At 47.4% G+C, this 13,032-nt stretch overlaps 1 protein-coding gene across 1 annotated transcript in view; it reads left to right on the top strand.

Annotated features, from left to right (window-relative positions):
- The window catches only part of RNF20 (ring finger protein 20), a 37,134-nt gene that overhangs the window by 5,843 nt on the left and 18,259 nt on the right, over positions 1 to 13,032 (top strand). The window contains exons 4-11 of the mRNA XM_015423088.1: positions 534 to 701; positions 797 to 938; positions 2,138 to 2,320; positions 6,782 to 6,900; positions 9,448 to 9,594; positions 10,761 to 10,838; positions 10,929 to 11,048; positions 12,058 to 12,108. Coding sequence (XP_015278574.1) covers positions 534 to 701; positions 797 to 938; positions 2,138 to 2,320; positions 6,782 to 6,900; positions 9,448 to 9,594; positions 10,761 to 10,838; positions 10,929 to 11,048; positions 12,058 to 12,108 — 1,008 coding nt within the window. The remainder of the gene's footprint in view (positions 1 to 533; positions 702 to 796; positions 939 to 2,137; positions 2,321 to 6,781; positions 6,901 to 9,447; positions 9,595 to 10,760; positions 10,839 to 10,928; positions 11,049 to 12,057; positions 12,109 to 13,032) is intronic.

Genomic DNA, 13,032 nt, shown 5'->3' with positions numbered 1-13,032 from the left:
CAGTGCTGATTCTGTAAACTTAGGCAGATCATGAGAGGGAGGGCGGAAGGACTGCATCAGTGCTTAGTTCTCATGGTCCTTTCTTACATGCCCAGGGAAATGCTGATCACCACTTTGAGGTCAGGAAGCAATTTTTCTCCAGGCCAGTTTTGGCTAGGGATCTTGGAGGTTTTTTTTGTCATCTTCTTGGCATGGAACAGGGGTCACTGGGTGTGTGGTGGGGGGCAGTGTTCCCTCTAAGCTGAGTTAGTGTGAGCTAGCTCACAGTTTTTTAGCCTCCGGCTCACACCTTTCTGTCGCAGCTCAGGAAGGATGGCTCCAGAGCAAATTAATTTATGCGGGAACCAAATCGCTCGCTCACAACTTTAATGCCAGGAGCTCACAAAGTAAAATTTTTGCTCACAAGACTTCACAGTTTAGAGGGAACATTGGTGGGGGGAGGTATTTGTGAATTTCCTGCATTGTGCAGGGGGTTGGACTAGATGACCATGGGTGTCCCTTCCAACTCTTAAGGGTCTGTGATATGATTGCAGGAGGAGCTGGACATTCGCACCCTGCAGACCAAGAACCGCAAGCTGGCCGAGATGCTGGACCAGCGGCAGGCCATTGAAGATGAGCTGCGGGAGCACATTGAGAAGCTCGAGCGGCGTCAGGCCACAGATGACGCCTCCCTGCTGATAGTAAATCGCTACTGGAGCCAGGTCTGCTACCAACTTGTCTCCTTTGCTGTTCCATTTCCGTAATAAGTTTAGTCTCCTAAAGTTAACGGAGGGTTTTTTTAAAAATCCTATTTCAGTTTGACGAAAACATCCGCATCATTTTGAAACGCTACGACTTAGACCAAGGCCTGGGAGACCTCCTGTCGGAACGGAAAGCCCTGGTAGTGCCGGAGCCAGAACCGGATTCTGACAGCAACCAGGAACGTGAGAGGGAGCGAGGTAAGGTTTGTGGTCCTGCCTGTTTTTTAATTATTATAAACTCTCAAAATACATGCAGCAATGACACACAGATAGTCTCATACAGTCCAATCAACTTGGTAGAGTTTCCAAATCTTAACTGTACACCCAGTTCAAAAAAAATTTTTTTAACAGTTTTCACTGGTAAATTTGTATTCCAAAAGTCAGTAAAAAGGACCCGGTGCTAAGCAAAAAGTCCTTGTGCATTTTTCTTCATACAGTAATCTTGTTTTAGCATTGATTTCTTGTCCATGATCATTACAAACTACAATTTCTGCAACCCTATCTCCAGCCTTGGTAAAGTACTACAGTTTTCAGTACGTAGCAATTAACAGTTTAGCTGCTATTGTTATATGTGATGCTAGATACCACTGGTTCATGAGTAGCTGTTCTGCCCAAAAGACACATCAATGACGTAAAAGGTATATTTTTTTACTCCAGTATCTCTAGTCCCTTTCTGAATTCGATTCCAGTCATCTTGTATAATACAACATGCCCACCATGTGGAGATAGGAGCCGTTATGTTTTCCTTATCTCCAGCATATACCTGCAGTGTTTGCAGACATTTGTGCTTATCTGCTAGGTGTATAGTATCACCTTTAGGCAATTTTCTCTGGCCTCTACATTTTTTAGATAGTCAAGGTCAAAACACTTTAGAAATACTTGTCCATACTTTGACTGGCACTTCCTGTTTTAAATCTATCATCCAACTGTGCAGTTGGCTTATGCTTTCTCCTGTAATACCATTTTACAATGGGCCCTTGACAGGTAGGAAAGAGTTTCTTTATGGGAGTTTATGGGAGTAAAGGTAAAGGTTCCCTTGCTCGAAAGCCAGTTGAATCCGACTCTAGGGTTGCGGTGCTCATCTCCGTTTCAAAGCCGAAGAGCCAGCGCTGTCCGAAGACGTTTCTGTGGTCATGTGGCCGGCATGACTAAACACCAAGGCGCACGGAATGCTGTTACCTTCCCACCGAAGTGGTACCTATTTATTTACTTGCAATTTCTTGCTTTCGAACAGCTAGGTTGGCAGGAGCTGGAACTAGAAATGGGAGCTCACTCCATCATGCAGCACCCAGGTCTCGAACAGCTGAACTACTGACCTTCCACGGCCTGCAGTTCAGCATCTTAACCACTTGAGCCACCGCATCATTTTTTGTCTATTTCCTTGCCTTGTTTCCTAGGAGAAAGATTTGAGCCTGCATTCTCCTTTCTGGCTACCCTGGCCAGCAGCACCAGTGAAGAAATGGAATCTCAGCTGCAGGAACGCGTGGAGTCTTCCCGCCGTGCCGTCACTCAGATTGTGACCATGTATGATAAGCTACAGGAGAGAGTGGAGATGCTGTCCCAAAAGCTGAACAGTGGAGGTATGGCATATATCCAAGGCTCCTCCTCCTGGGGTAAATGCAGGGCACTGTTTGCATCTGGCAAAAGGTGTTCAACTGCTAAGTGACAGAAACAATATTTAGACAAATTTTATCCCTTTGAAGTTGGCCTAGTATATAACTAATAATTTTTGGGACTTCTCCAGGTGTGCCACACAGTTCATAGAAGCTGTCAGAAGTTTTCAGTTTGCTCAGTAAACATTCCCCACGATGATTAATGGGTTACTACATAAAGGGGCTTAAGGAATTGGCGAGGCTGGTATAAGCCCGTCTTGTCTAGTAATCTGACGAACTCTTTCCTCCAGTAATGCATTTGTTTTGTGGAGTTCTTTTCCCGTCTGCTGTAGATTGATGGTTCAGGGCACCTGTGATGTCCATCCTTATTCTTAATGGGCCTTTTGCTTCCCCTACCACATGTTCCCTTTCCATGTGATGGTCTCTAATGATTACCAGATTCAGAACTCTTAGTGATTTGTTTCAAAGCTGCTCATTCTAGTTTGGCCATTGACCAGTCTTGATGATCATGTACATTGAAACCATTTCTGCCACATCCCAGAGTTTTCACAGTGCTTCGTCTCCATTGGTAGATTGGGGGAGCTGTGTTTTAAGAGCTGTAAATGTTTGCAAGCACTGATGTGATAAAAACCTCATTCTAAATCCATATCGGATACCTCTAATCATCTCCACTATATCTAACAGTTAAGTGGCTAGTCCCCATGCTAGTCACAAAAGCTACATACTGGGGTCAGCACCAGTAGAAAAGGGAAGAGCTTCTATGTGGGGGGTTCCCCCCCCCAAATATGGATTAAAAACAGGGCTTGAAAATGGAGGAAAAGAGGGAAGTAACCCAAATTCATGACCAAGTATTCTCCAGAAGGCACAGAAAGTGGTTGTAAAGGTAAAGGTTCCCTTGCTCGAAAGCCAGTCGAATCCGACTCTAGGGTTGCGGTGCTCATCTCCGTTTCAAAGCCGAAGAGCCAGCACTGTCCGAAGACGTTTCCGTGGTCATGTGGCCGGCATGACTAAATGCCAAGGCGCACGGAACGCTGTTACCTTCCCACCGAAGTGGTACCTATTTATCTACTTTCAATTTCTTGCTTTCGAACTGCTAGGTTGGCAGGAGCTGGAACTAGAGACGGGAGCTCACTCCGTCATGCGGCACACTCGGGTCTCGAACTACTGAGCTACTGACCTTCCACAGCCTGCAGTTCAGCGTCTTAACCAATCAATTAAAAGAAACAAAGCAGGGAGGATTAGCCTGCTCAGGCCTCCAATGCCTTACAGAGTATCGGAAGGAGATACTTTAGGATAGGGTGGCAAGTGAAATTCCCAATATGTCCCACCACGCTCGACCCTGTGATTACTTGTGGCCTCCCAGCCTGAATCCTTTACAATTTCAGTTCTTCTGTTTTGCTGCATGACCATCAGCAATGTATAATGTTTGGATTAAGAAATCAATATTTACAGCTTCGTATATTTGTGCTTCTCCTTCAGTGGGGGAAGTCACCCAAACTGGCTAGGCCGTGCCTCCTCTCACTCCAGGCCAGGGCTATGCAAATCTGTATAGACTGTCATTGGCTCAGCGTGAGGCTGACCCTCCAGTTTGATAGCCCTGCCGCTCCAGCAGGACGCTTGAGCCCAGCTCCACTTTCTCGGAGGCTCTTGCCTTACTGGCATGGAAGATGGGAAAAGCTTTGAAGAAAGGCCCCGTCACCAGCCTTAAAGAAGAAAAAGAGCATTAAGACAAGCTTTCCAGGGGAGGAGGGGGGAAGAAAGAGCAGATACAGCTACAGTGGCGCAAGCCGCCATCAGTGCTGACAGACCGGAAGCTTCAGGTCGTTCCACAGCTGTCCCCTGACTGCACAGGAGAAGTGCGGCAGAGATCTACCGGGCCCAAGCCTAGACCGGATTTCTTGGAGTCTCTTACCTTGCTGATACGAAAGTTGGAAAGGCCCCATTGCTGGTCTTAGAAAGAAGGGGGAAACCACTGAGACAGGCCTCTTCGGCCTGAGGCTTCAGGCATTGGAGACTGGCCAGCGGCGGATACATCTGCAGCAGCATGGGCTGTCATTGGTGCTGGCAGACCCAGGGCTCCGGGCTGTCCTGCAGCCGGCCCCAAACTGCGCTGGAAAATCCTGGCAGAGCTCTGCCCTGTGTGAACAGTCATGAGGAGATCTCAGCAGGCTTCTGGGCCTACAGGGAGCGAGAGGATTGGAACTGAAGGTTGGGACCCTATCCCTGTAGGGGATAAGGACCTCAGATGCGAACAAAGGGCCGATCCAAGCAGGGGTGGCAGTGCGGCAGAGTAGTTCCCCCCTCCCAGCCTCTCTGAGGCCTTTCCCAGTGGGTTTAGCAGTTCAAGAAAATTCCAATAGGGTGGCTCAGGTTTTTCCTGCATTTTTTTCCTGCCCTCCGTCTGCAGATTGGAGGACAGAGGCCTTAAGCCTGGCCTGGGCCTCCCCCAGCCCCTTGTGCATACACAAGGGTGTATGCAACCAGGAATCGTGTTGGACTTTCTGTGGTTGGAAGTACCAGGCCAAGCAGTGGTTGTGGCTGATACCTCTCATAAGGACGCCAGCACTGGGGACACAGGAGCTTTCAAGAGCAAGTTAAAATAGATGTTCTCTTTCTCCCCCACCACCCGTGTCAGGCTCAAGTTTGGGGGTGGAGGAGCTCCTTTCGCCCGTAGGATCTGTGGTAGCAAGCTCTTATAAAGAGGAAAGGGAATGGTCAGGAAATTCTAGGCCTTTTCCAGGGAAATTCTTCTAGGCCTTCCAGCCTTTCTGGAAATGAAAAAAGGTGGTTTTTCCTTCTCGTAACTACCAGTTGGAAACAACAGTAAAACCTAGATCATCGGCTTCAGCCAATTTAGATACAAGAGGTTTTTAAGAGATCATCCAAAGGGTCCTCAGTTTGTCCATTCCCTGAATTCTTTGATTATATGCTAAAGGCAGAACGGGCAGTTCCAGGCAACGACACTTTATTATTACAGGCATTTTTTAAAAAAAGTCTTCGCCATTCCAGCAGGCTCCTCTGATGGATGCTCCAGTAGTAGTCTTACATTTAGGAGCAGTTTTGTCTAAGGACGGGGACAACACGTTTAAGGATCAGTGGATAAAAGTAATAATGAGACCGCCCTAGGGAATCTCATGAAGCAGCCTCTCTGACAGTCAGAGCCCCCCCCCCTCGCTGTGCTCTCAAATTTTGTCAAGGCCATCGTGGTTTGGCTGATAACCTCCTTCAGGAGCCAGACACTGACCCCTTGATGCTTAAGAGATCCATCCTAAAGATCAAAAGGGCTGCAAGATTTGCAGCAGATGCATCCCCAAGAGGCCATGCAGTTCTGTGCCAGAGCACAGGCCACCAGTATAGTGGTCAGTAGGAAACGATGGCTAAAGCATTGGAAGGTGGACCCTCTTTCTAATTCAGATTTACCCACTTTTTAAAAAAAAGGTAGCAAAAGGATTTTAGGAGCTTCTGCACATTCAGCTATAGGTCCGGATTTCAGCAGAGACAGTTCCCTCCTAACAAACAGGACAGGAACCAACAAAACAAAGAGCAGCCACCTGACTATATGGTTGGGGGTCAACTCTAGGAGTTCCCCACATCTGGATGGAGTCTACGACCAATCAGTTGGTAGTCTCCATCATCTGGTAGGGATACAGGATAGAATTTCCCTTTCACCACCCATCTGCATTGCTTCTGTACTTTTCCACTTCCCAAGACAGAACAGAGATGCTTTTCTTCCATCGTGACCTATTCACCATTTAGTGCACATAGGGGCAGTGGAACCGATGCCCTTAGAACAGTGTTTCCAAGGGAATTATTCCATTCTGTTTGTAGTTCCAAAAGTTTCTGGGGACTGGAGAGCAATTCTAAATAAAAAGAGTTGAACCTGTGTTGAAGAAGCACAGGTTCCATATGGAATCACTTCACTGCATTCTGCAGAGTATTCAGTAGGACGATTACATGACATCCTTAGAGCTTCAAGATGCTTACCGAAATATTCCAGTTCACCCCACCTTCCAGACCTCCTTTGTTCAGATTTCATACCAGTGATACTCACTTGGGCCGGGATCCACCGATGGCTCTTTGAGAAGCCACTTGTGGTTATTCTGAGCACTGTTTAGAGTAATTCCAGGGGTGCTGTATTTTGCCCTTTAATTGCACGTGTGCAGTCCTGATGGCTGGCTACCAGAGGCTTGTGCCCGATGGTCCCCGAGTAGTGGAGAGTTTGCAGAACAAGACTTTCCCCCTTCTCACTGAACCACCGTAGTACCTAAGGGTCAGGGGATCTCATGAGCAGAGGAGCGGGTGAGTGGGGGGTGGGGGGATTGGAGAAAATTGAACCCCCGCTCCCCCTGCTGACTGAAGTGGGAAATGACTGCAGAACCCAAGCCCGTGCTTTTCACAGTCGTGTCCCCAATGCCCTTCTTCCTCCAGATGTCTCTCTGATGGAGGAGGCTGTCCAAGAACTGAACACCTGCCTTGCAAACGAGAACAGGCGGCTACAGGAGCTGGCCGATCTGCTGCAAGAAAAGCACCGCGCCATGTCGCAAGAGGTACAGAAGGAAAGGAATGTGCGCTGAGACCGTGTGGCGAAAACGAGGTGGTCAACAAAACAAGTTAACTGGAGTGTTTGCAACAGGGCCCTTCTGCTAGAGACGCTGAGGAAAGGGAGGAGATGTTGCTGACGACAGGCCTGTGTGCCAGCAGGAGATACGATGGGGCTGAGTGTTTCTTTCTTTCTGAGTGATGGAACTGGGTTTCTTTCTTCGGTCTCCTCTCTGTCCCACAGGCAATGCATACAGAGGGAAAACGGGGAATTTGGGGGGGTGTCAATGGGTTTGGGAGATCTCCCACTGTGCAAAAAAGAGGCTGGCCCAATTTCCCAAAGGAGACAGGATTCTGACCCGCCACATCCTTGCAAGGATGATGTGATTCCCCTGTCCCCAGACCTGGGACCCTGGAACAGATCCCCTTCTGATAGTTTGTCCGAGACTGGGTTTGGATCCTCACACATGCAGTAGAACGCCCCAATAAAAGCAACAGGCTTTATTGAAAAGATTAAAGAAGTGGTTCCGACTTAAGCATAAGGCAAGAATAAGTAGGTGCAGTAAGTCTCTCTTCCTACGTACACTTACATATGTGACGACAGGCAGGTTACAAATCTTCAAATTGGCTTAAGTAACAAAGCAGCATGTTGGAGACGCAGTGAGATGGTCCCTGGCCCTGATGGAAATATTGGGCCCTACTTAGAAAAGCTTGTCCCAAATGGTTGTAAGCTAACTTTATAGGAAAACTGGATCACTGACCCCCCTGACCAGTATAAGCCAATCAAAGGCGTGATCCAAAAGGCAATTACAGAAGAACTGGACTCCCCCTCCCATCTGAGTGTAGTTAAGTCAGATCGCTTTGATATTCAAAGATGGGACCCCAAGCTCTTCATCTTGGCTTGGGAACTGCAGAAGAGGGATAGGCATTTGACGCAGAATTCTCTCCAGTGCTGTTATTTAATGCTTGGATGGCATACCAGGAAACAGACTATTGCTTTAAATTTATGGCAGGGCCCAATGCTGATGTTTAAACTGTCAGGTTGATTGACACAGAGGTGACCATCTCTCTTGACACTGAATCACCATATTTGTTGATCACTGTCCTGTCCCATCCTTGTCCAAGGAGGCCTGGGAGATGCACGTGTCCATACAACCTAGTGATGTAGCTGGGCAAAGCATTTTCTCAGTACAAGCCTATTTAACTAGCAGCTCTTCCCAATCCATGTCCAGTGCTCTTTCCATTGCACCACATTGATTCTTTACTCAGTGTGTCTTGGTAGCATCGAAGAGAGAGCCAAGGCTTCCGGGAGAGGAAGTATCGACAAGCTGCGATATGAATGGGCTTGGGTTAAAGCTTGCCATTATGTCAGAACTGGAAAACTGCTGTCTGGGCTTTCAAAAGCAGGATTAAACCAGTGTTCGGAATCCTGGGTTGTAGGATCAAAGGGGCATGAGATGTAGGGAATAGATGGTGAGCTGTAATTTTGTGAAATCCGTGTATAAAGGAAAAGTAGAGAGGCCATTCCTAATAGCAGTGCTTGGTGATAACACCGTTCCCCTAGTTTTTCTAAGCTCGTTTGTAATGGCTAAGAAATCCCAAATCCTTGCTAAGTCTTTGGTAGGTTGGGGGTTCAAGTATCTTGACTTTTAATTTGGATCTGTTACACTGGAGATTGAGATGTTGTTCCACTGCTTTCTGAATACTGTCATTTCCCATTTCAGATTACTTTGAATTTCAGCCTGAGTGGATATGGGTACAGCATTGCCACTGTTGTTCCAGTATCCACTCAGGTTCTGACCCTCTCTCTTTTTTTTTGGGTGGCCCGTTGTTGTTGGTAAGAAGCTGATTCCAGTTGGGAAGCTGTCCATAAGCAAGGAAAGGTCTTTCACCCAAGGCAGACTGAAAGAAAAATATTGTTGTCTTGGATAGTTATAGACTGTTGCAAAAAATGGCAATCTTTAGCCATTTAGAAGGCTGGACTGGTAACCCAGAAGTAACCTCCTACAAGAGAACCCCCAAAGAGATAACCACTATTGTCTTCTACAGTTGCCAGCTCAAAGTATTCCAGCTCAAAGTATTCCAGTGCATTCCCCCACCAGCTAGAAATTTGGCTATATGCACAGTGCAAGCCAAGTTCAAAATTGTGACAAGTTTTATTTCTAATGATCAGTTCAGGAGATGAAGGTTGCCTTTATGGCGAGGTCAGCATTTTATGACACAGGATGGCAAGTTGGTCTGTAGAAATCTCTACCCTCCTGACCTGAGCTACCTTGGATTTGGGGAAGGGGAGATTTGTCATGGAAGCCAGAGGGATAATTTGAAAATAGCAGGCACACATTACAACTCATATTAGGGTGTGGGGATTTTCACTGATGGCCGGAAAAAATTTCTTTCCAGGTAGCATATTTAATAAAGGTTGTCCAAGTAAAGAATTTTTAAAAAATCCATGGGGATAAAAGTGTACAAAGTTAGGTTTCAGCAGTCACTCTGCAAATGAGCATGAAGAACACCGTTGCTTGTAGTGACCCACGTTCTTGTCTCTTCTGCTCCAGTTTTCCAAATTACAAGGGAAGGTGGAGACAGCAGAGTCTCGTGTGTCTGTGTTGGAGACCATGATCGAAGACCTCCAGTGGGACATTGACAAAATCCGCAAGCGGGAACAGCGGCTGAACAGGCATCTGGCAGACGTCCTAGAACGTGTAAGCACAAGGCCAGGCTGGGAGAGGCACAAGATGAAAAACCTTTCTACTCCACCCTTCCTTATAGGTGCTTGAGGTTACGTTGGATATCCAGCTTATTATGGCTAGGATGGATTTGGCTTATGACCAGGGGCAGTATGTAAGCTAGGATTTCACAAGAATTCATAAGAAATATTTGTAAAAGACCACACAGAATGTGAATCTGTACACCGAGAGAATTTCAGCTTATATTGTTTACCCCTCACTCAAGCTACGTTTTAAAGTCTGTGGGTAATGTTTATGGAAATTGTAGAAGCCAAGGGGTGGTTCAGTAAGCTTTCCAGTAGCTTTGCAGTGGGACTTCTTAGCTTTTCTGGTCCTTTGCATCATGGCAAAACTGGAATAAATTATGCATAGCATTGTAGCCCGTATGAGGTATATGAAGAGAAATGGTGTACCACCACATGCCCAGTTGGTGTAAATTGCAGCGTTTGGCTTAGCTTAGTACAGGATGTAAGTGTAGAGTAACGTACCCAACAAGGAGAGGAGCAATTCATTAACTGCATGCATTATGCAGGGCAGATGGATTTGATAAGATCTGCTGACACCCTGGGCTTTTTTCCCCTTCTGAATGTGGAAGCCGGGTTTCTAGCTCTCATAAGAACCTAACATAAGAGAAACCGATGTTGGATCAGGCCAGTGGTCCATCCAGTCCAACACTCTATCACACAGTGGCACCAAGAATACAGAGCATCACTTGCCCCAGACTGAGCGTTCCTATCTTTACCTTGTGGCTAATAGCCTCAGATGGATCTCTGCTCCATATGCTTATCTAATTCCCTCTTGAAGCCATCTCAAAGTACCAAAGAGTGTTTTGAAGGGTGGTAGAGCGGGGAGGCCACCTCTGTCTTCACTAATCAGCGTTTAATGTTGACGTTTATTATCAGGTACCTAGAACTAAGCCTGTTTATGTAAAACCCAGATTACCTGCCACGGTGAAGAATGATGATTAAAGATCTCTCCTCCTTATTCATGGGTACTTGGAAGTAAGCCCCATTATACTTGTTGGATCTCATTTATGAGTCAGCTTACATAGATTTGGGACTGAAACAGCTGTCTTTTACGTGTGAAGGTGAAGCGTCTTTAATCTTCGTTGAAAAAAATACCCTCATGCATCATCTTTGCAGGTGAATTCGAAAGGATACAAGGTGTACGGGGCAGGGAGCAGTCTGTATGGGGGCACCATCACCATCAACTCTCGTAAGGTGACTCTCACGACTATGCGGGGATAGCTGGGCGAGAGACGCAAAGCGAGGTCTTAACTGTGATGCCCTCCTCTGCCTTCTCCCGTACAGTTTGAGGAGATGAATGCAGAGCTCGAGGAGAACAAGGAGCTTGCTCAGAACCGCCTGAGTGAAGTGGAGAAGCTGCGTCAAGATTTCGAGGAGGTGTCAAGTCAAAACGAGAAGCTGAAGGTAGTGGAAGCACACTTCTTTTTCTGAATGAAACCCGGAGACATATGTCATCTTTCTTTCTTTCTTTCTTTACTTATTTATTTATTTTTTACATTTGTATCCCACCCTCCCCAGTGGGCTCAGAGCGGCTAACAGAGGCAAGGTCGTTAGTCTTGCCATAGATAAAAACATAATAAAAACATCCAACACTAAAACCACAGTACTCTATCCAATTACTAGTGTCCTAGATCCAAGGGGGTATCACCGCAGTTCCAGATAGTGCTCCCATGGTGTGTGTGTCCAGTGGCGACGGCTTATCAGATCTTCTGTAATTTCTAGGTTCTACCTCGGGCCTCGTCAATGCCTCCATTAAGATGTCTTGACGGTGATGGTATAGTAGGGCGGCGGCTCCTACTCAAAAGCCTGGCGGAAGAGCTCCGTTTTGCAGGCCCTGCGGAACTGCACAAGGTCCCGCAGGGCCCGGATCTCCCCTGGGAGCTCGTTCCACCAGGTAGGAGCCGCCACCGAAAAAGCCCTGGCCCTGGTCACAGCTAGTTTGGCATCCTTGGACCCACTCCCAGTTTGTGTGTACTTCTACTTAATACGTTTATATGCCTCTTTTACACTAGAATACTAATACAGAGTTTTAAAAAGTTAGCAGATAACCAACAGTACAAAATGACAGCATCAAAGTAAAAGTCAGGTTCTTAAAAAAAAAAAAAAAAGCACAACCCACCTGGAGCGAGAGCTAGTGATAATAAATAGTGGTGGAAACAGAGGTCATTTCGGGGGGGAACGTGGGGGAACACAGTTCCCCCGGGTGAGGTACGGGCGGGGCACATGATGAAGCCCGCCCCCCTGCTTCCGGCCCCCCCGCTTCCGGCCCTCATTCAGCCAGGAGGAGGCAGGAGAAGAGGGAGGGTAAGTTGCTTCCTCCCTGCCTCTCCCCATCCCTGCCTGCCTGGGGCCAGGGAGGGCCTTCGCTGGGCTTCCTTGCACTCCCAACACTCCCCCTCATGGGGCTCGGCAGTGGAGCTGCAAGGCCGTCATCGTCGTCGTCCGGGACCGTTGGGAGCGCGGGGTGTGTGGCCTTATGACACACTTCCGGTGATGCCAGGGGGTGTGGCCTTATGACACACTTCCGGTGATGTCGGGGTGTGGCATATGCTAATGAGTTATGCTAATGAGTTCTCCTAGCTCTTTTTCTACGAAACGACCCCTGGGTGGAAAGGGCTGTCAAGCCACATCTGACTGAAGGTGGAAACCCCCCCCCCCCACACACAGAGTTTTCTAGCCAAGAGCTGAACAGAGGTGCTTTGACATCACCTGCCTCTGCACAGCAATCCTGCTCTTCCTGGGTGGACTCCCGTCCAAGGACTGGCCAGGGCTGACCCTGCTTATCTCCTAAGAGCTGATGAGATCAGGCTAGCCTGGGCTGTCCGGGTTAGGACAATGATAAAGTAAGCCGTATGAAATCTCAACTGAAGTAGGTCAGATTCATAACCAGTAAAATGACAGAAGATTATCAAAGCAATTTGGGAAAGACAAAAGCTTGGTGGAGGATGAAAGAGTTAACCTGCTTTCTAGAAGGTTAGCAGGAAGTGGCCAGCTGGATGTGTGCAGGGACAGACGATACGTTTTTCTAGCCTTTAATACGCTGCTAGACTTCTGTCTTATTTTGCTTCAGAGTTTAGGGGTCTGCTGAAAATGCCCTGATCTGTTTTGGTGATGAATAGGCATGCGGCATTTTGCAATGGACTTTTGGTGTCGGAAACAATTTCAGGTGGGGGATTAAAAGGAGGGGTTAGACCAGAAACTCAGGCAAAGATGCAAACGGCAGCTTCCTTTTAAAGAGCAGGTAGCTATGTCAGGCCTCCATATTGTGACTGGTGGACTGCTTTAGTTGTACCAGAGGCCAGGATTTAACTTCCCTTCTAGCGAAGGTTGGTTGGAAGGTGGAAAGTCCAGAGCAATAACTCATTCAGGTGTGCAGTAGGGTGGGTCC

This window comes from Gekko japonicus, unplaced genomic scaffold (assembly GCF_001447785.1).
Source record: "Gekko japonicus isolate JY-2015 unplaced genomic scaffold, Gekko_japonicus_V1.1 scaffold389, whole genome shotgun sequence".
NCBI lineage: Eukaryota > Metazoa > Chordata > Lepidosauria > Squamata > Gekkonidae > Gekko > Gekko japonicus.
The sequence above is the reverse complement of the archived record's forward strand: the minus strand, read 5'-3'. Positions and strand labels throughout refer to the sequence as shown.